Source organism: Hyperolius riggenbachi, chromosome 9 (assembly GCF_040937935.1).
Source record: "Hyperolius riggenbachi isolate aHypRig1 chromosome 9, aHypRig1.pri, whole genome shotgun sequence".
NCBI lineage: Eukaryota > Metazoa > Chordata > Amphibia > Anura > Hyperoliidae > Hyperolius > Hyperolius riggenbachi.
The window spans coordinates 26,175,586-26,196,519 of NC_090654.1; the positions used below are offsets into that span (position 1 = coordinate 26,175,586).

The window sequence follows — 20,934 nt, forward strand, 5'->3', positions numbered from 1 at the left end:
TTCCTCCAGCCCCTTGCAGCCATCCTGTGGCCTCGCCGCAGCTCCACTCCCCGCCGTTGGACCGGGGTCCCCTCTGGTGCAAGATACCTACTGCACCTGCGCGAGCGGCTCTCGGAGTGACGCTGACATCATCTGGACTGCACTGCGCAGGCACAGTGGTTCTGCGTCTGCGCAGTACAGTCCGGATGACATCAGTGCAATTCCGAAAACCGCACGCTGAAGCGCAAGTAAATGGTGACCTGGCGAGGTCGGCGTCTGCACCCGAGGGGACCGGGAGCCACCAGAGCTGCGGCGAGGGCACAGGACGGCTGTAAGTAGATTTTTGTGTTGTAATCACCTCGTACCTTTTAATTACCCTGTACACAAGCTGGATGGAACTTGGCCGAGGAGGCTGGTCGGGGCCACCTCTGCTTAGAATCTAGTGTGTGTACAGTGGTATCCGATACCATCCCCCCCAACGCCTCAGCTTGGGCAAGCACTGGCTGACAGCAGTGCTCTCCTCGCTCACCTGCCCATTGTGTGACGCACCTCTACCTCATGCGCCTCTCCGTCCGCCCTCTAGAAAATTAACAAAAAGTCCCGCATGGACAGCCCCTTGCAATGCCCCGCAGCAGGTGTGCAAAGATGGGAACTTATGAGAGCAGAGATCGCCTCACTGGAGTCCTGACTGATGGTAGAGACCGTGTAGATGTTTTCTCTCTCCAGGCCTCACTACACACTGACATTCTGCATGGACTGGTTCCCTAAACACGAGAGGGGATTACAGCAGCTAGCAGTTGGTGTACAGCAGCTGAGCACGTCCTGCGGTGCTTTACGGGGCTTCCCAGCAGAGTGATAAACTGAAAGCGCAAAGTTTTGCTGACCTAGAAGTAGAATTTCCCTTTTCAGTAAATCATTAGCAGAGTGTCCTCCAGAGGGAGCCGGCGTCCTGCAGCTGAGAGGCCTTTGTGTTGGTGGCTGCATTGTGATTTTCCCATTGGTTGCATCATCGTCATGTGAATGTCAGATACAGGATTTAATAATGATAGTTATGTGACTGTATAATGAGCAATTCATACATAGAATGTATACCTTTTTGTATAAAGAAAATCTAAAAACCATCTCCAGCACAGATGTAATGTGCCATTTTAATGTAGCCACACACTACATTTCAATAGATTAGATGCCAGATTTGTTATGTGAGAAGTAAGTGCCCCTCTCCCCCCTACGCAGGGATTATGTATGTCCCTTGTGGCACACCAGGCACCCCCTGTACAGGGATTGTATGTCCCTTGTGGCACACCGGGCACCCCCTGCACAGGGATTGTATGTCCCTTGTGGCATACCGGGCACCCCCTGCACAGGGAGCATGCATGTCCCTTGTGGCATACCGGGCACCCCCTGCACAGGGAGCATGCATGTCCCTTGTGGCACACCGGGCCCTCCCCTGCACAGGGAGCATGCATGTCCCTTGTGGCACACCAGGCACCCTTTGCACAGGGAGTATGTATGTCCCTTGTGGCACACCAGGCACCCTTTGCACAGGGAGTATGTATGTCCCTTGTGGCACACCAGGCACCCCCTGCACAGGGAGTATGTATGTCCCTTGTGGCACACCGGGCACCCCCTGCACAGGGAGCATGCATGTCCCTTGTGGCACACCGGGCACTCCCCTGCACAAGGGAGTATGTATGTCCCTTGTGGCACACCAGGCCCCCCTGCACAGGGAGTATGTATGTCCCTTGTGGCACACCAGGCACCCCTGCACAGGGAGTATGTATGTCCCTTGTGGCACACCAGGCCCCCCTGCACAGGGAGTATGAATGTCCCTTGTGGCACACCGGGCACTCCCCTGCACAGGCAGTATGCATGTCCCTTGTGGCACACCGGGCACTCCCCTGCACAGGGAGCATGCATGTCCCTTGTGGCACTCTGAGCATCCCCTGCACAGGGAGCATGCATGTCCCTTGTGGCACACCGGGCTCTCCCCTGCACAGGGAGCATGCATGTCCCTTGTGGCACACCGGGCACTCCCCTGCACAAGGGAGTATGTATGTCCCTTGTGGCACACCAGGCACCCCTGCACAGGGAGTATGTATGTCCCTTGTGGCACACCAGGCACCCTCTGCACAGGGATCATGCATGTTCCATGTGGCACACCAGGCACCCTCTGCACAGGGAGTATGTATGTCCCTTGTGGCACACCAGGCACCCTCTGCACAGGGAGTATGTATGTCCCTTGTGGCACACCAGGTACCCTCTGCACAGGGAGTATGTATGTCCCTTGTGGCACACCAGGCACCCCCTGCACAGGGAGTATGCATGTCCCTTGTGTCACACCGGGCACCCCCTGCACAGGGAGTATGCATGTCCCTTGTGGCACACCAGGCACCCCCTGCACAGGGAGTATGCATGTCCCTTGTGGCACACCGGGCACGCCCTGCACAGGGAGTATGAATGGCCCTTTGTGGCACACCAGGCACCCCCTGCACAGGGAGTATGCATGTCCCTTATGGCACACCAGGCACCCCCTGCACAGGGAGTATGCATGTCTGGTGTGGGAGGATCCCTCTGTCTTCTGGTCTCTCACACACAGAATTCATCCATCTTATGTAACAGATGTGTCTGCAGCTGTCAGGTGATTCTGTTCCTAACATACTCCATCTTGTGTCTTCTGCAGATGTGCTTTATTCTCACGGACGCCAGCTGACCAACGGGTAAGTGTTCAATCATCTCGCTTACCTGACCTGCATAGTATAACCCCGCCTCCTTTCCCTCTCTCTGATGAAGGCCAGAACAGGCTGAAACAGCTGAGTGAAAATTGAATTCTATAACTCTGTGTAATGAATACACCAGACACGCTTCTCACCAGCGTTTCTGGATGATTTCCTGGCATTTCAGGGTCATGAAGGAAGGATTTGCGTATTCCCTCACTGAGGGGTAAGAAGTGAAGCATCATGGGAGTGCCGCTTTACTGATGTGAAGCTGAACATTTGCAGTTGCCTTATTTTTAGAAAAGACAAAATTGTATTAAGAAGCCATCTTCTATTTAAAGGACTACTGAAGTGAGAAGTGTATATGGAGGCTGCCATATTTATTTTCTTTTAAGCAATACCAGTTGCCTGGCTGCCCTGCTAATCCTCTGCCTCTAATGTTTTTAGCCATAGCCCCTGAACAAGCATGCAGCAGATCAGGTGTTTCTGACATTATTGTCAGATCTGACAAGATTAGCTGCATGCTTGTTTTTGGTGTGATGTAGACACTACTGCAGCCAAATAGATCAGCAGGGCTGCCAGGCAACTGGTATTTTTTAAAAGGAAATGAATATGGTAGCCTGCATATACCTCTCACTACAGTTGTCCTTTAAAGTGGAACCAGGCTTGGTTTTAATTTCTGGAGGATAGGTTTGAGCCTCAGAGATTTTATTGTGGTCTATGGCCCTGACTTGAAAGCAGACTTGTTCACAGAACTTCCTATTTGCTCTAAAAAATAAGCAACAGCATAATAACCTTTAAAGTGTGTCTACTTCCTGCTTTCATGGAAGCAGAAAAAGGGTTAACTTCCGGTGTTTACAAATTAGCTGCTCTGCTGAGGCAGCCAGCTGTCACAGCTGAGAGATCAAATTACAGTGGTGATTAGTCACAGATGAGAGGGAATTAGACAAGCTCAACTCTCTAAACCCATACAGGGTGCATTTCTTTCCGTTTTCAATCTGTATTGTGCAAGAGTTCCGGTCCACTTTAATTGAGACGTATGGGAAGGGCTGGAGTGGCATTTTGGCCCTGTGGCCAACGCCATGAGCTGCACTTTCGGCCCTCTATCTTTAGAACGTTCCCAACTGTTGTGATGTACAGATGAGCTGTTAAAGAGAAACCGCAACTAAGAATTGGACTTCATCCCAATCAGTAGCTGATACCCCCTTTCCCGTGAGAAATCTTTTCCTTTTCACAAACGGATCATTGGGGGGGGCTCTGTATGGCTGATTTTGTGTTGAAACCCGTCCCCATAGTGCGATTTCAGGACCATGGTTCTGACATCACACTGTGGGAGCCTTGTTGCATTGTGGGAAATAACAGCTGTTTACCTCTGTGTCCAACTGCCAAAAAAGCAAGCAGCATCTCCTTCCAATGACATCACCTGCCAGCAATAAAAATGTCACTATGTGATAAATGTCAGAATATAAATCAGAGAGAGGAAAGATTTTACAATTGGCAAACACTGACTAAATCATTTATACATAATTATCGTAAAAATAAAGCACTTTTTATATTACATTATTTTCACTGGAGTTCCTCTTTAAGGAGATTGTCTCTCTGTGACTGCGCAGTTTCTCTGCGGTGCGTAGTAGGCACAGTATTCCAGAGGGCAGCATATGAGGCTATTGGTCACATGGTGCCGGGCAGGTAGGAGGGGCCGCTGGGCGCTGCTCTACAGAAAGCTGTGATATCACACATCCCATCAGAGGCTGAGGGAGGGGCTTGTCGTTCCCATGCTGTCACATCCAATCCCTGTCTCAATTAACATTTGGCCACTGAACTGGGCTCATAGACAGAGACATAGCTGATTCTGTTTCTAGTAAATATCATAAGGCACAGGACACCTAAGTGACCAGGACAGGAGCAAACTGACTTAGCTGGGTATTTGCCATGCAATGGATGACCCAATCATCATCATCCTCAAAAGCAAACCTGAAGCGAAAATAAACTTATGGTGTAATTAATTGTATGTGAAGTGCTGCTAAGAAATAGAACATAAGTAGCAAAGAAAAGCATCTCATATTGTTTTCCAGTACAGGAAAAACTTCAGCTGTTCTTTATGAAAAATAGCTTCCCTGAGCTAAGTAATCCACTGGGTGGAATACAGTCCTGTTTTCTGCAGCACTTAAACAGCCAAGAAACGGTGAGAGGCAGCTTGAGATAAGGTTTTACTGCAGGAAAGTATAAAGGGTCACTTCACGTTTGCTTTAATGCCCAACTCTAGGCTTCCAAAATGCCCAGTGAAATGGGGGGTCTGCTGCAGCCCTCGGGAAGAGGGAAGCAGAATATCTGCATTGGGTGCATTCAAGAAGGGAGTCTCCTCTTTTCAAACAGCAATCTGCAATTTTTTTTTTGGGGGGGGGGGGGGGGGGGGCAACCAAAACTTTGCTATGGGCCCCCTGATTTCTAGCAATGACCTCAGGGGTCAGTTATAGTGCATAAGGACACAGATTAAGAGACAGGACACCCATTAAATGACAGATTATATTGCAGTGACATATTGTGGTGATATTATATTACAGTGGTACTGGTGTTGGATTATGCTGCTGCTTTATACACAGATCTATTCCTCGATAACTCATTGCATCTTTGTCTCGTCAGGCTGAGCACTCTGAGCTGCGGGGAAATCGATGCTCTGGAGACGGACGAGAAGGAGAACCAGATCAAAGAGGAGTCCACATTCGAGAGGACGCTGAGCTTTATAAAGAAGATGACCAGCGGAAAGCACAAGGTATCTCATCTTATCTCGCAGAGTGTATTATTGCCGATGAATAAGGCTCTATGGGTCTGTAAGACCGTGACCTCCCCTATTGCCTTGTACAACAGCATGTATGGGCAGGGGGAGGAACCTCCAGTACTACAATGCTCTAGTAGTCACACCTTACCTATAGCTGCTATGGGCAGGGGGAGGAGCCTCCAGTAGTACGATGCTCTAGTAGTCACACCTTTCCTATAGCTGCTATGGGCTGGGGGAGGAGCCTCCAGTAGTACGATGCTCTAGTAGTCACACCTTTCCTATAGCTGCTATGGGCTGGGGGAGGAGCCTTCAGTAGTACAATTCTCTAGTGGGGGCAGCTTTCCTATAGCTGCTATGTGCTGGGGGAGGAGCCTCCAGTAGTTACGAGGCTCTAGTAGTCGCACCTTTCCTATAGCTGCTATGGTCAGGGGGAGGAGCCTCCAGTAGTATGATGCTCTAGTAGGCGCACCTTTCCTATAGCTGCTATGGTCAGGGGGAGGAGCCTCCAGTAGTACGATGCTCTAGTAGTCACACCTTTCCTATAGCTGCTATGGTCAGGGGGAGGAGCCTCCAGTAGTACGATGCTCTAGTAGTCACACCTTTCCTATAGCTGCTATGGTCAGGGGGAGGAGCCTCCAGTAGTACGATGCTCTAGTAGTCACACCTTTCCTATAGCTGCTATGGGCAGGGGGAGGAGCCTCCAGTAGTACGATGCTCTAGTAGTCACACCTTTCCTATAGCTGCTATAGGCTGGGGGAGGAGCCTCCAGTAGTACGATGCTCTAGTAGTCACACCTTTCCTATAGCTGCTATATGCTGGGGGAGGAGCCTCCAGTACTACGATGCTCTAGTGGGGGCAGCTTTCCTATAGCTGCTATGGGCAGGGGGAGGAGCCTCCAGTAGTACGATGCTCTAGTAGTCACACCTTTCCTATAGCTGCTATAGGCTGGGGGAGGAGCCTCCAGTAGTACGATGCTCTAGTAGTCACACCTTTCCTATAGCTGCTATATGCTGGGGGAGGAGCCTCCAGTACTACAATGCTCTAGTGGGGGCAGCTTTCCTATAGCGGTTATGGGCAGGGGGAGGAGCAGGCAGAACCACTCCACTTCGGTGGGTGTTCCCCTGAAACTATGCATGTCAGCAACCCACAGTTGACTGCCAAGAATGGATGGAGTTAGCTGAGTAGTAAGCGTCTAATTTTAATTCTTTATATAAGGACATTATGCCTGCCCACTCTCAACACCCCTCATGATGCCAGGAGGCGAAACCGGTCGGTTGAGCGCAGACATACCAGTGTGTACCATCATGGTGCTGCCTTGTGTGGATTGTGCTATTTCTGTAGGCTCCTTATTAGTTTATAGCGATTTCCCCCCATAGCCTGTATTTCTATGGGCACCTTTGGTGGCTCCTAAAAAAGTTGGAAACATACCTCAGTAGTGGGAGACCTCTGGATTGTCTTTGAGTCATGCTAGGTCCTTCACCAGCTTACTGTTCTAGTACAGGGTTCCTCTATACTATTCTCACTGGGTCGAGTATGTTTCTTCTGTCCAGGAGTGTGGCCGTGAGGAACTTATCCACACTGGGCATGCATGGGTACGTTCTGCACATGCCCAGTGGATCGAAGCACTTGTTCACATAGGAAAAAAGGCTTCTGTGTACTGAGCGGTGCCGACTGAATTCGCACATGCCTAGTGTAGATGTTCCTCGTCCACAGTCACGCTCCTTGACAGAAAATGGATGTTATGCTGGAACGGTGAGCTGGAGAAGGCTCTCCCACCATCCTGTGGGTTCCTACTACTGAGGTAATCAGACTTCAGGATTGCTTTAACCCTTACAGCGAGAAAAAGAGAAAAGGAGCCCAGCCTAGTTCTATGCAGTATTGGCATTGCACAAACATTTCATTGTGTTACATGTGCACTCTGGTAACCTTTAACCACTTTCTCCTCCTGGACGTAGAGCTACGTCCAGGAGGCCATGTGCGCTCCCGGCCGCGGATCGTTAGCCCAGGAATCAATGAATCGGGCCATGGTGCCCGATCATTGATTCCTCTCCCCGCAGAAAAAGCGACAGCTTCTCTCGGAAGCCTAGCTTTTTCTGCCTCCTACGCCGCCCTACGTCCCTCTAAGGGTACATGCTACGTCATGTAAACGAACAAAGGTTGCCATCTTGTGGCCAAAAAGTAAAACTACATCTACATTAAAAAAAAAAAATAAACCTATGTTTACATTAAAAAAATTACTATTTACATCCCACCCTCCCAAAAGTACCCAAATAAAATGTTTAATAAAAAAAAAATTACAATAAAAAAACAAACACAAATATTTACCTAAGGGTCTAAACTTTTTAAATATGCATGTAAAGATGAAATATTTCTATTTTTTTTTTTCATTATAAGCTTGTAAATAGTGATAGATGCAAAACGGAAAAAATGCACTTTTATTTCCAAATAAAATATTGTCGCCATACATTGTGATAGGGACATAATTTAAATGGTGTAATAACCAGGACAAATAGGCAAATACAATACGTGGGTTCTAATTATGGAGACATGTATTATTTTAAAACTATAATGGCCGAAAACTGACTGATTTTTTTTCATTTTTTTTTTATTCTTACTATTAAAATGCATTTACAGTAAGGTAGCTCTTAGCAAAATGTACCACCCAAAGAAAGCCTAATTGGTGGCGGAAAAAACAAGATGTAGAACAGTTCATTGTGATAAGTAGTGATAAAGTTATAGGCTAATGATTGGGAAGTGAACATTGCTCGGATGCATAAAGTGAAAACGACTGAGGGCTGAAGTGGTTAAAGGAGGATTGTCAGCCATAAAATCAAATTCCATTTACCCACTGCTCTGTGTTTATTACGCAGCCTACATCCTGACACTGCATTGCAAGCATTCCAATATAATCATAAATGTTTCTGCTGTACTGAATCTTATCTTAATCAGCCTGGCTCTATCCTGGTACATTGCCAGGGAGAGGGAAGCTTGTTCTCTTCCCTCCCACATTACGGTTCCTCACCGATTGGCTGAGGGCAGTTCAGTGTGACAGGCTAAAAGAAGCTGCTGAAATACAATCTATGCTGTGCTCACTTGTGTTTACAAAGCAAGCTAAATACGACAATGCAGTTTGTTGGAAAATAAAAAAAGAGTAAGGGAGGAAATTACATCAGGATTGGTTTCAGACAGAGGCAGTAAAGATGGAAAATGCCTGGAACAGTTTTCTCTGTATTTACTATATAAAATTCACTGAAATCAAAACATGAACAGTATAATACATCTGTTAAATAACAAAACATGAACAGTATAATACATCTGTTAAGTAACAAGTACCGGTATTTATCTACTTATACATGTCTTTGTTTCCTTGGATAGTATGGCTGACCCTGCTGCTTTAAGGGAGTATAATTTGAGTTATATTGCTCACTTGGCATTATTTCCAGGTATTTGATGAACTCTGGTTGTAAAATTGTTGCAGCTGCTAATGATTGTCTTGATGTAAATATTCTTATCAGCGTTTTATTGTGGATCTCTCAGCGTAACTTAAGATAGGAGGTGGGATAAAACAGCTTTATCGTCTCCTTCAGCAGTGCTTTGGCACGAATCACCTGTTCTCCAGTTCACTGTTCACACATTGCTTTCTCTAGAGGGATTCTGTGACCGATCTGGGGGCTCCATACTTGCCAAGACTAGCTGTGTCTTGTCCTTCTGCTTCCAGGCATGAGTAGTGGCTAATGACAGGTGCTTCTCCCTAGAGATGGCCATCTTTGATGATGGCAGAGTTCCTGCATCTGTCACATTGATGTGGGGACTCCATGCTTGCCAGGAGTGGCTGGCTCTCTTGTCTTTCTTCTTCCAGGCATGAGTAGTGGCTAATGACAGAAACACATCTCAATGGCGTTGGCCATCTTTGTTGAGGGCAGAGTTCCCGCATCTACCACATTGATGTGGGGACTCCATGCTTGCCAGGAGTGGCTGGCTCTCTTGTCTTTCTGCTTCTAGGCATGAGTAGTGGCTAATGACAGAAACACATCTCACTGGCGTTGGCCATCTTTGGTAAACAGAGTTCCTGCATCTGTCACTTTACATAGTTACATAGTTATTTGGGTTGAAAAAAGACATACGTCCATCGAGTTCAACCAAAGAACAAAGTACAACTCCAGCCTGCTCCCTCACATATCCCTGTTGATCCAGAGGAAGGTGAAAAACCCTTACAAGGCATGGTCCAATTAGCCCCCAAAGGGAAAAAACTCCTTCCCGACTCCAATCAGATAAAATCCCTGGATCAACATCATTAGGCATTACCTAGCAATTGTAGCCATGGATGTCTTTCAACGCAAGGAAAGCATCTAAGCCCCCTTTAAGCAGGTATAGAGTTTGCCATAACTACTTCCTGTGGCAATGCATGCCACATCTTAAGCTCCCTGGCGGTTAATTTTTTTTTGCCAAATTGGCAAAAAACTTTTTTTTTTTGTTTCATGTAAAGCTACCAGAGTGGTAGCTACATGAAACACCACTAGAGGGCGCATGTGTCCCTCTAGTGCGATCGTCGCCGGCATCTATAGCAAACAGGGGACCGCGTATATAACGCGTTCCCCTGTTTGGCTTCTCCTGTCGCCATGGCGACGATCGGGATGACGTCATGGACGTCAGCCGACGTCCTGACGTCAGACACCTCCGATCCAGCCCATAGCGCTGCCCGGAACTCATTGGTCCGGGCAGTGCAGGGCTCTGGCGGGGGGGGCCTCTTTCGCCGCTGCGTGTGGCCGATCGCTGCAGAGCGGCGGCGATCAAGCTGTGCGCGCGGCTAGCAAAGTGCTGGCTGCGCGCACAGCAATTTACAGCTTGAAAATCGCCCCACCAGGGGCTGAGATCTCCCCCTGCGCGGCATAGCCCGAGCTCAGCTCGGGCTTACCGCCAGGGAGGTTAATCACTCTTACTGTAAAGAACCCTTTCCTAAATAAATGGTTAAAACGTTTTTCCTCCTTGCTCAGATCTTGTCCTCTAGTCCTTTGAGAAGGCCTAGGGACAAAACATTGATGTGGGGACTCCATGCTTGCCAGGAGTGGTTGCCTCTCTTGTCTTTCTGCTTCCAGGCATGAGTAGTGGCTAATGACAGAAACACATCTCACTGGCGTTGGCCATCTTTAATGAGGGCAGGGTTCCTGCATCTGTCACATTGATGTGGGGACTCCATGCTTGCTAGTAGTGGCTGCGTCTTGTCTTTCTGCTTCTAGGCATGAGTAGTGGCTATTGACAGAAACTCTACTTTCTGGAGATGGCCATCTTTGATGAGGGCAGAGATCCTGCATCTGTCACACTGAGGTGGGGTTTCCGAATAGAAGGATCTGTCTCTGCTGCCACAGCTTTCCAGGAGGAGTCTGTGAAGTTTAAAGAAAGGACCAGTGGACAAAAGACTTAAAGGGATACTGTAGGGGGGTCGGGGGAAAATGAGTTGAAGTTACCCGGGGCTTCTAATGGTCCCCCGCAGACATCCTGTGCCCATGCAGCCATTCACCGATGCTCCGGCCCCGCCTCCAGTTCACTTCTGGAATTTCTGACTTGAAAGTCAGAAAACCACTGCGCCTGCGTTGCCGTGTCCTCGCTCCCGCCGATGTCACCAGGAGTGTATAGCAGAAGCCCAGTATGGTCTGTGTCTGTGCAGTACGCTCCTGGGGCCATCAGCGGGATCGAGGACACGGCAACGCAGGCGGAGTGGTTTTCTGACTTTAAAGTCAGAAATTCCAGAAGTGAACTGGAGGCGGGGCCGGAGCATCGGGGAGTGGCTGCGCCAACACAGGATGTCTGCGGGGGACCATTAGAAGCTCCGGGTAAGTTCAGCTCATTTTCCCCCGACCCCCCTACAGTATCCCTTTAAGGTGGCCACACACCATACAATTTTTTAAATATCTGTTCAATTTAAGAATTGCAATCAATTTTTCTGACTGACTGGTCAGATTTTTGAAATGTTACAATGTACCACACACCTATGTTCAATTTTTCCCCAATTATGATAAAAATGATTGGAAACTCTGAGAACATTGCTGGGGTGTGTATATTAATACATTGACAATCCAACACACACCATACAATTTTTAAAGAAATTGAAGAAAAATATCTGGCTTTCTGGATCGATATAAATCGGAAAAAAAAAAACGGTAAAACCAATCAGATTTTTCAGTTGAATGAAAAAAAAAGCTTTCGATTTTTTCCGGGAGATACGATCATTTTTATCGAATTGCTGTAAAATCGGATCATTTTATTGTATCGTGTGTGGCCACCTTAAAAGTATTCAACTAAACCGAACTTTGTAGGAAGTGAATTCTGAGAGCAGTAGTGATGAAATATCCCATGTGAAGCTGATACAGACACCTGAAGTGAGAGGGATATGGGGGCTGCCATATTTATTGCCTTTTAGACCATACTAGTTCCCTGGCTGTCCTGCGGATATTTCTGGCGTCTAAAGAGGCCCTGTAGTGACCTATAGCAGAATGCAGTAAATTGTTCGGGATACCCACTTTTACGTTAATTATCCTGGTTTCAGCATCAGAAAAACGTTCTATATCTATATATTTCTGTATATTGGTGTGTAGCCACGCCCTCCCAGTGATGCTTAACCTAGGCTGTTTAGCTATGCAGAATTCTTTTACCACAGCATTCTGGGAAACCAGGTATATTTTCTACTGGCTTCTGAATTCTCTGAAAACAAACATTCTGCAGACCTGTACCTGGCAGAACTAAAGATGTCACCACCTGTGATACATTTCAGAATGTAGATCAGGGAGAGGAAAGATTTTACAATGGGCAAACACTGACTAAATAATTTATACATAATTATTGTAAAAAATAAGCTGTGTTATGCATTGTCATTTTCAGTACAGGTACTCTTTAAAGTAAACCTGAACTCTTGCACAGTACAGAAGGAAAACATAGAGAAATGCACCCTGTGTGTACTTAGAGAGTTTAGCCTGTCTAATCCCACCTCATCTGATCTGTTCCCTGTGTCACATGACTGCCACGGCAGATGAGCTCATTTGTAAACACAGGATGTTAACCCCATGTCTGCTTCCATTAAAGCAGGAAGCAGACACACTAACGATTTTATTGCAGGATTTGTATCAGCTGTAACAAAGAAATGTTTTCTCTTTAAAGTTTATTATGCTGTTGCTTATCTTTTAGAGCAGAGAGGAAGTTCTGAGTTCAGGTCTGCTTTACATCACCTAATGCTTTTCCCTGTCACTAGGATGGGGAGATCCTTGCAGTCCTGGATTCCCAGCTCTGCCCCCATTATGTGTGTGTAATTGCCTCTCCCCTCCCCCCCGGCCCTTCCTGCGGGATTTTTCCTTTATTCCGTGTTTGGTGACGGGGAGGGAACACCCAGAGCTGAAAGGTGGGCCGGAACGGAGCCAGACGCCACTGCCGGGAGATCTCCGTACTCCCTCATTACTCAGAATAGTGATGGGATTTGGTAATGCTGACATGTACATTGTTGCTTCATAGAACGCGGGATGTAACTGATAGAACCATTTATTATAACGCATGTATTTGGCAATGCGTCTCAAAGCCCTGAATACAAGATTGTGAAGCATGTACAGGAGGGAAAGATGCTTCAGCCAATCAGGCTGCATTAGTGAAGTCTGATGGGGAAGTAAAGAAGCTAAAAAGGACAACCCAGCATGCCCTGCAACTTCCTTTTTGTGTCCCAAAATTTCTGTGTACCAAATAAGAGTCGGGTAAACTCTGGGGAATGATCATTTATCAACAAGAAAAGTAATAGTGATTTTAACGTTTGGATTGCCTGGTTAGCATCCTTATTACTTGTTTACCAGATAAAAATAAAGACTCGATTTTTGATTTTATGCCGGACAGTTACACTTTAAAGGGAACCTGAACTCAGAACTTCCTCTCTGCTTTGAAAGATAAGCAACAGCAAAATAAACTTTAACCTCCTTGGCAGTAATCTCGAGCTAGGGTCGGGGAGGAAAACCGCAGCTCAAATCGGTAATCCCGACCCCTGCTCGGGGTAGCCACCAGAGGCTGTGTGCAGAGCAATGCGCACAGCGGGAGCGTTTCTACATACCTCCCGGGGGATCCCAATGTCGGCCGCCATTCTTCTTCCTCTCCTCCAGGGGTCTACTTCCTGCTGGTGAGATTGCGGGCAGTCATGACAACAGCCGGCAATCTCACTTTAGAGTTGCAGCACCACCCGGAGGATGGAGGGAAAACTGCAGCACTGGAGCCAGGGAGGGGAGTGATTGCAGAACTGCTGCAGATCTCCCTGGCAGCAGGATTTTTTCCAGGTTTTAGGGTCTGAAAGGGAGCAAAAAAATTGTACCACTTTTAGACCCTAAAATCCAGAAAGAATCGTAATGCCAAGGGGGTTAAAGAATCAAAATGTTTCTTTTCAATTTTGTATACAAATTATAGTTTTTATTGAAAACAAAAATGGGGACATCGATCAATTTGATTGCATCATGTATGGCCACATTTAGGCAACAGTATACTCGCTCTTCAAAGTGGACCTGAACTCTAGCACAGAAAAACAGAAAGAAAAATGCACCCTGTATGCATTTAGAGAATTTATCCTGCCTAATTCCCCCTCATCTGTGACTAGTCACAACTGTAATTTGATCTCTCAGCTGTGTCAGCTCAGGAGTCTTGACAGTCCTCGGCAGAACAGCTAATTTGTAAATATAGGATGTTAACCCTATGTCTGCTTCCATGAAAGCAGGAAGTAGGCACACTGCAGATTTATTTCAGGATTTGTATCGGCTGTAACAAAGAAATGTTTTACTTTAAAGGTTATTATGCTGCTGCGTATTTTTTAGAGCAGAGAGGAAGTTCTGAGTTCAGGTCCGCAATACCAGTTACCTGGCTGTCCTGCTGATCCTGTACCTGTAATACTATTAGCCATAGCCCCTGAACAAGCATGCAGCACATTAGGGGTTTCTGACATTATTGTCAAATCTGACAAGATTAGCTGCATGCTTGTTTCTGGGGGGGGGGATTCAGACACTATTGCAGCCAAATGGATCATTAGGGCTGCCAGGCAACTGCTATTGTTTAATAGGAAATAAATATTGCAGCCTCCGTATACCTCCCACTTCAGTTGAGTCCCTATTTTTCTCAGGAACAGGTGCAGGAGTTGGATGTTTAGGTTGAAAGGGATATGCACATTCCAGAAATACGGTGACATTATTGGTCCAGCTTAAATTGCATAGATGAGGTTTATGTCAGTCTTGCTGAAGTTTGTCAGCCGATGTGTGGAGCGCAGGGTTTGGGCACTAGGGGTCACTGTTCTGCGCTCTGACTTGGGCCCCCCTAGTTTTCCATACAGCGGATTGACGGTGGGTTGCATCAGCCTTTGCTCATAATTGTGGCATTTCCTGCCAGTCTGCTCTTTCTTCTCCAGCGGGGAGGCTGAGGCGAGGTTGTACCACATGACTCACCCTCCAATTACCTCTGCCTGTGTAATGTGTGTATCAGTGTGACACACAGCGCCTACACACAGCGCAGGTAGCCAGCCGCCAGGAGACCACTCACACACTGCACAGGCACCGTGCACCCATCCCCCTCCACTCTGCCCCTCACCCCCCCTCCCCCCTCCTGCCACATGCCTCACCCTCCAATTACCTCTGCCTGTGTAATGTGTGTGTCAGTGTGACACACAGCGCCTACACACAGCGCAGGTAGCCAGCCGCCAGGAGACCACTCACACACTGCACAGGCACCGTGCACCCATCCCCCTCCACTCTGCCCCTCACCCCCCCTCCCCCCTCCTGCCACATGCCTCACCCTCCAATTACCTCTGCCTGTGTAATGTGTGTGTCAGTGTGACACACAGCGCCTACACACAGCGCAGGTAGCCAGCCGCCAGGAGACCACTCACACAGTGCAGAGGCACCGTGCACCCATCCCCCTCCACTCTGCCCCTCACCCCCCCCCCCCTCCTGCCACATGGCTCACCCTCCAATTACCTCTGCCTGTGTAATGTGTGTGTCAGTGTGGCAGGGGCACAGGCACTCTCTGCTGCTCCCCCCCCCCCTCCCCTGCATGCTCTGCTGCTCACCTCTTCCCCCCCCCCCTATCCCCTGCATGCTCTGCTGCTCACCTCTTCCCCCCCCCCCCTCCTGCACTCTATGCCCCTTCACCACACTCTCTTCCCCCCCCCATCCTGCACTCTCTGCTCCCCACCCTGCACTCTCTGCCCCCCCCCCCCCCACTGCACTCTCTTCTCCCCCCCATCCTGCACTCTCTGCTCCCCACCCCATCCTGCACTCTCTGCCCCCCCCCTGCACTCTCTTCTCCCCCCCATCCTGCACTCTCTGCTTCTCACCCCATCCTGTACTCTCTGCTTCTCACCCCATCCTGTACTCTCTGCTTCTCACCCCCCTGCACTCTCTGCCTCTCACCCCCCTGCACTCTCTGCTCCCCACCCCATACTGCACTCTCTGCCTCTTACCCCCCTCTGCAATGTTCTGCAGAACCTCAGGAAGGCCAGTAATGGCATAATCCGCAGTATATTTAGTGTGGTGTTTGCGGGACACAAGCTGTGCACACACAGATACAGTGACAATGGTTGTGTCTGGGAGCTGATAGCGCATTGTCGTGTTACACAGGGGGGCTTGCAGAGGGTGTGATTGGCAGTGCAGGCTCTCCCCCTGCTGACAGAACTTCTATCTCACACAAACAGCTGTATCTCAGCCAGGAAGCTGGTCACAGCACACAGGACGTGAGAGGCTTCCTGCTCGGTTACAGTGACTAGGCAGGGCGATAACGCTGATGGCCGTGTCTTCCTGTAAGTCCTGACAGAGTCCCACCACAGCGATAGCCTTCCCTGTGTGCTGAGAGCAGCCATGTTCTGCCCAGAGGCTCCATATGCATAGCTCCCAACTGTCCCTCTTTACAAGGACTGTCCCTCTTTGAGAGCCCTGTCCCTCTTTGGGAGCCCTGTCCCTCTTTCCTCCTCATTTGTCCCTCTTTCAAGACTTTGTACCTCTTTCTATGTAAATATATATATATTTTTCTCTACTAAAAAAGTGTTTGACTCTAAACTTTATTCACATGCTTTAAATTGATATATTACTAATTTTAAAATGTTACTATGAAGGAAAATGAACCAGGATAGAAAGGACCAGTGTGGTTTGAATTGTAAAACAACATATTCTTCTTATGAAATCTTTATGATATGCGTGACTAGGGGTGTGACGGGGCGTGATCAGGGGCGGGGCTTAAAGAGGAACTGTAACGACAAAACGGCCCCTGGGGGGTACTCACCTCGGGTGGGGGAAGCCTCAGGATCCTAATGAGGCTTCCCACGCCGTCCTGCGTCCCTCGGGGGTCTCGCTGTAGCCCTCCGTACAGCTGTGACGCCATATTTACCTTCCTGGCTCCTGCGCAGGCGCTCTGATGGCTGTCGGCGCCGAAGTAGGCGGAAATACCCGATCGCCGTCGGGTCTGCTCTACTGCGCAGGCGCAAGTTTCCGGCGCCTGCGCAGTAGAGCGGACCCGACGGAGATCGGGTATTTCCGTCTATTTCCGTGCCGAAAGTCGCCACAGCGCCCCCGCTGGAGCCAGCAAAGGTAAATATTGAAGCTACAGTCGGCTCTGTCGCCGGCTGTTCGGAGGGCTTAAGCGAGACCCCCGTGGGACAGAGGACGGCGTGGGAAGCCTCATTAGGATCCGGAGGCTACCCCCACCCGAGGTGAGTACCCCCCAGGGGAGGTTTTTGTTGTTACAGAGTCTCTTTAAGTGTCCCTCTTTCTCATCTCAAAAAAGTTGGGAGGTATGCATATTCACAAACTACCTTGTTGCCTAGCAACTCACAGGGATAATCATACTTCAAGCTCTACGTATTAAAGAGAACCTGAAGTAGAAATAATAAAAGATACTTACCTCAGTTGTGGAAAGCCTGTGAAAGGTCCAGAGGAGCCTCCCGGATCCTCCCACTGTTCCATCACAGGGCTCCTCTATACTTATTAGGCCCTGTTTCCAGTGGCGTAACTACAAATCATTGGGCCCCCCAGCGGAACTTTGATGTGGCCCCCCTCTTCCCTTGCTTGCCTTGGTGACTTACAGTCTGGAGGCCCATCTCACAAGGGTCATAAAACAAGTGTGGTCATCATCATCTTCACACCCATAACCAGTGTAGCCACAAATCACCTGATCTGGAGTATAGTCCCCTGAAGGGAAGGTTAGTACTTGGAGCCCCCCTACAGCTCTGAGCCCACCTGTGATCGCCATGGTTACTCCCTTATAGTTACACCCCTGCAGTTTCCACCGACAAGACCTGTCTGCATGCGGTTTTACAACAGATGCGTTTGGATGGTAATTTGTAAAAATGCGTTCTTTTCCTGTTTCCAATGTGATTTTTTTTTTACATGCGCTTTTGTCTTTCCCTCCATAGCAACATGACACCACTTCCTGTCTCTTTCCTTTAAACACTTGCATGTTTCTGCAGCAAAAACGCAAACAATGCGGGATCAGTCATTAAATGTCAATCGTAGGCGGAACACTGCGTGATGCTAAAAAATTGCTGAGATCTATTGGAAATCTGTCTTCAGTGTGTGGGCAGGCAATAGATCCCTCTCTGATCAGATTTGATCAGTGAGGAATCTATCTAATAGTCGATCGGGAGGCAGATCGAGAGATCTGATCCGGTTGTTGCGATCGATCAGAAACAATCGTTCGGGACCAGCAGCGGAGGGGAAAATTATAAGCAATCCGATCAGGCTAAAAGAATCATTTTGGAATTCTGATCGATAGAACGATCATTCATCGTCAATCATCACCATTAACGGTACCCGGTCCGATCAATCTTACAGATTGTACTGTTAATGGTCACCTTAACCTGACTTAAAGAGGAACTCCAGTGAAAATAATGTAATAAAAAAGTGCATCTTTTTTACAATAATTATGTATAAATGATTTAGTCAGTGTTTGCCCGTTGTAAAAGCTTTCCTCTCCCTGATTTACATTCTGAAATTTATCACATGCTTAGCTCTGTCAGGTGCAGGTATGCGGAATGTTTGTTTGGGCCAGTGCACACCTAAACGCGCTAGTTTAATCGTAAACGCTCTGCGCTCTTAGAAGTGATTTTTCTAGGCGATCCTAGGCATGTGCCTAGCGATTTTCTATTTATAACTAGTGATTTTTGGAGCGTTTTTGTGTAGCATTTTTTTTATGTACAGTACAGCTGCTAGTGTACTAGATTTGTAAGAAAAACGCTTGGAAAATCACTCTGATCTGGTGCTTTTCAGAGCGATTTTCCACTTTCCTGTACTCAACTTTGTGTCTAAATCGCTTCAGAAATCAGCAGAAATGCTGCAGGACCCGAGTTTGCGTTTGGAATAAAAGCACATCGCTCTGGTGTGTTCCATCCAATTCAAATACGTTAGCCAAGCGCTTTTTAAAGTGCTAGCGTTTTAATAGCGGTCAGAAGCGTTCTTGGCACCAGCCCTTTCTGAGAATTCCAGAGCTAGTGAAAATGTGTCTGGTCTCCCAGAATGCTCTGGGAGGAGATTTCTGCATAGCTAAACAGCCTAGGCTAAGCCTCACATGGAGGGTGGGGTTACATACCAATGTGCAGCAATATATAGATATAGGAAGTGTTTATGATGCCGAAACCAGGAAAATTACCATAAAAGTGGGTATCCTGAATAATTTACTGCATTATAGTTTGTGTCACTACAGGGCCTCTTTAAGGACGCTCCCCAAGTGTCCGAGTGTCATTGCTGTGGGACATTTCTGTAGGCCTCACTCTTATTATGGCCATACTAATAGCAGCACACAGGCCTGGCTGTACAGGGAGTTGGTGTGTAATTCACCTGTTGATTCACCTGTGCAGTGTGTTATCTGCAGGTTAACCTTCCACAGAGGTTAATTACCAGGGACCCGCCTTCTGACATTTATCACATGGTGACATTTTTACTGCTGGCAGGTGATGTCAGTGGAAGGAGATGCTGCTTGCTTTTTTGGCATTTGGACCTAGCTGTAAACAGCTACTTCCCACAATGCAATGAGGATCACAGACAGGAAACTGTCAGAACCATGGTCCTGACATCACACTGTGGGAGGGGTTTCACCACAATATCAGCCATACAGCGCCTCCTGATGATACGTTTGTGAAAAGTAATAGATTTCTCATGGGAAAGGGGGTATCAGCTACTGATTGGGATGAAGTTCAATTCGTGGTTGCGGTTTCTCTTTAAACAAAGACGCTTCATCCAAACTTTCATTACAAGTGATTCCTCTCCATACCGAATCTTCAGTTGTCATCTGTCTTTAGAGCGGGCCTGAACTCAGAACTTCCCCTCTGCTCTAAAAGATAAGTAACAGCATAACAACCTTCAAAGAAAAACATTTCTCTGTTACAGCTGATACAAATCCTGCAATACATCTGTAATGTGTCTACTTCCTGCTTTCATGGAAGCAGGCATAGGGTTAACATCCTGTGTTTACAAATCAGCTGCTCTGCAGAGGCAGCCAGCGGACACAGCTGAGAGGTCAAATTACTGTTGTGATTAGTCACAGATGAGGAGTAATTGGACAGGCTAAACTCTCTAAGTACATACAGGGTGCATTTCTTGCTGTTTTCCTTCTGTCCTGTGCAAGAGTTCAGGTCCACTTTCAAAGGAAATAAATATGGCAACCTCTATGTACCTCTCGCTGCAGGTTCCCTTTAAACTGCATTACACAGAGCTCCCCCCCCCCCCCCCCCCCCCAATATCCTAGAAGTGGCGATGGACGATACTGCACCATCATCACCTGTTTCTACCCCCCTTCTTCTATATGCCGGGATTATATTTACTTTTGCAGCTGGCACTTGGCATTGAGTGCAGCAGCTTAGCGTAACATTACCCAGAAATTCCCAAGTCCCTCTCCAGGCCTTTGTTCCCCGACTTTATCCCGTCACCTCCAGGTTGCGTCTGCAGACTCGGTAAATACCTGTAAGTGAGATCTAAGAGGCTTTTCCTTCTTAGGACACAAAATCCCCCAAGATCTGGGATCTGAGAGCTATTTAGTAATAATTCACTCGCACTAACAGCAAATTAGTTGATGGGATAATCTGGTTAGGGGATTTAATTCTTCCCCCGTGTTTGTCTGTGTGTAGAAACAATTGATTTTCTGCCACTCCGCCTTGGGTTGTGTATTAATACCGTGTTTTGGCTGGGTTCCGCGTCTTCAATCACGTAAAATTCTGAATAAAAGGGAAAGCCGACAGAAGATCTGTGGCTTTTAAAGTCGTGTTGACCCGGCGGTGGCCCTGTGCCTCTGCCAGCGAGTCCGCCACAAAATAACCCCTCATCTTTATTCCAAGCGGCTCTGATGGTGATTGCTTCTTTCTGCCTTGTATTCGGGTAGTTTCCGTGTTGCTTGCTGCCTCCATCTTGGATTTTCTTTAGTAGCTGATATTGTAGATCCACAGATATGTGATACAAGTAAAATTGTAAATAAGCAAGA

At 47.7% G+C, this 20,934-nt stretch overlaps 1 protein-coding gene across 7 annotated transcripts in view; it reads left to right on the forward strand.

Annotated features, from left to right (window-relative positions):
* The window catches only part of ARHGEF2 (Rho/Rac guanine nucleotide exchange factor 2), a 352,466-nt gene that overhangs the window by 151,632 nt on the left and 179,900 nt on the right, over positions 1-20,934 (forward strand). For all 7 annotated transcript variants that reach the window (XM_068252215.1, XM_068252218.1, XM_068252216.1 and 4 more), the window contains 2 exons: positions 2,660-2,696; positions 5,337-5,466. In XM_068252215.1, coding sequence (XP_068108316.1) covers positions 2,660-2,696; positions 5,337-5,466 — 167 coding nt within the window. The remainder of the gene's footprint in view (positions 1-2,659; positions 2,697-5,336; positions 5,467-20,934) is intronic.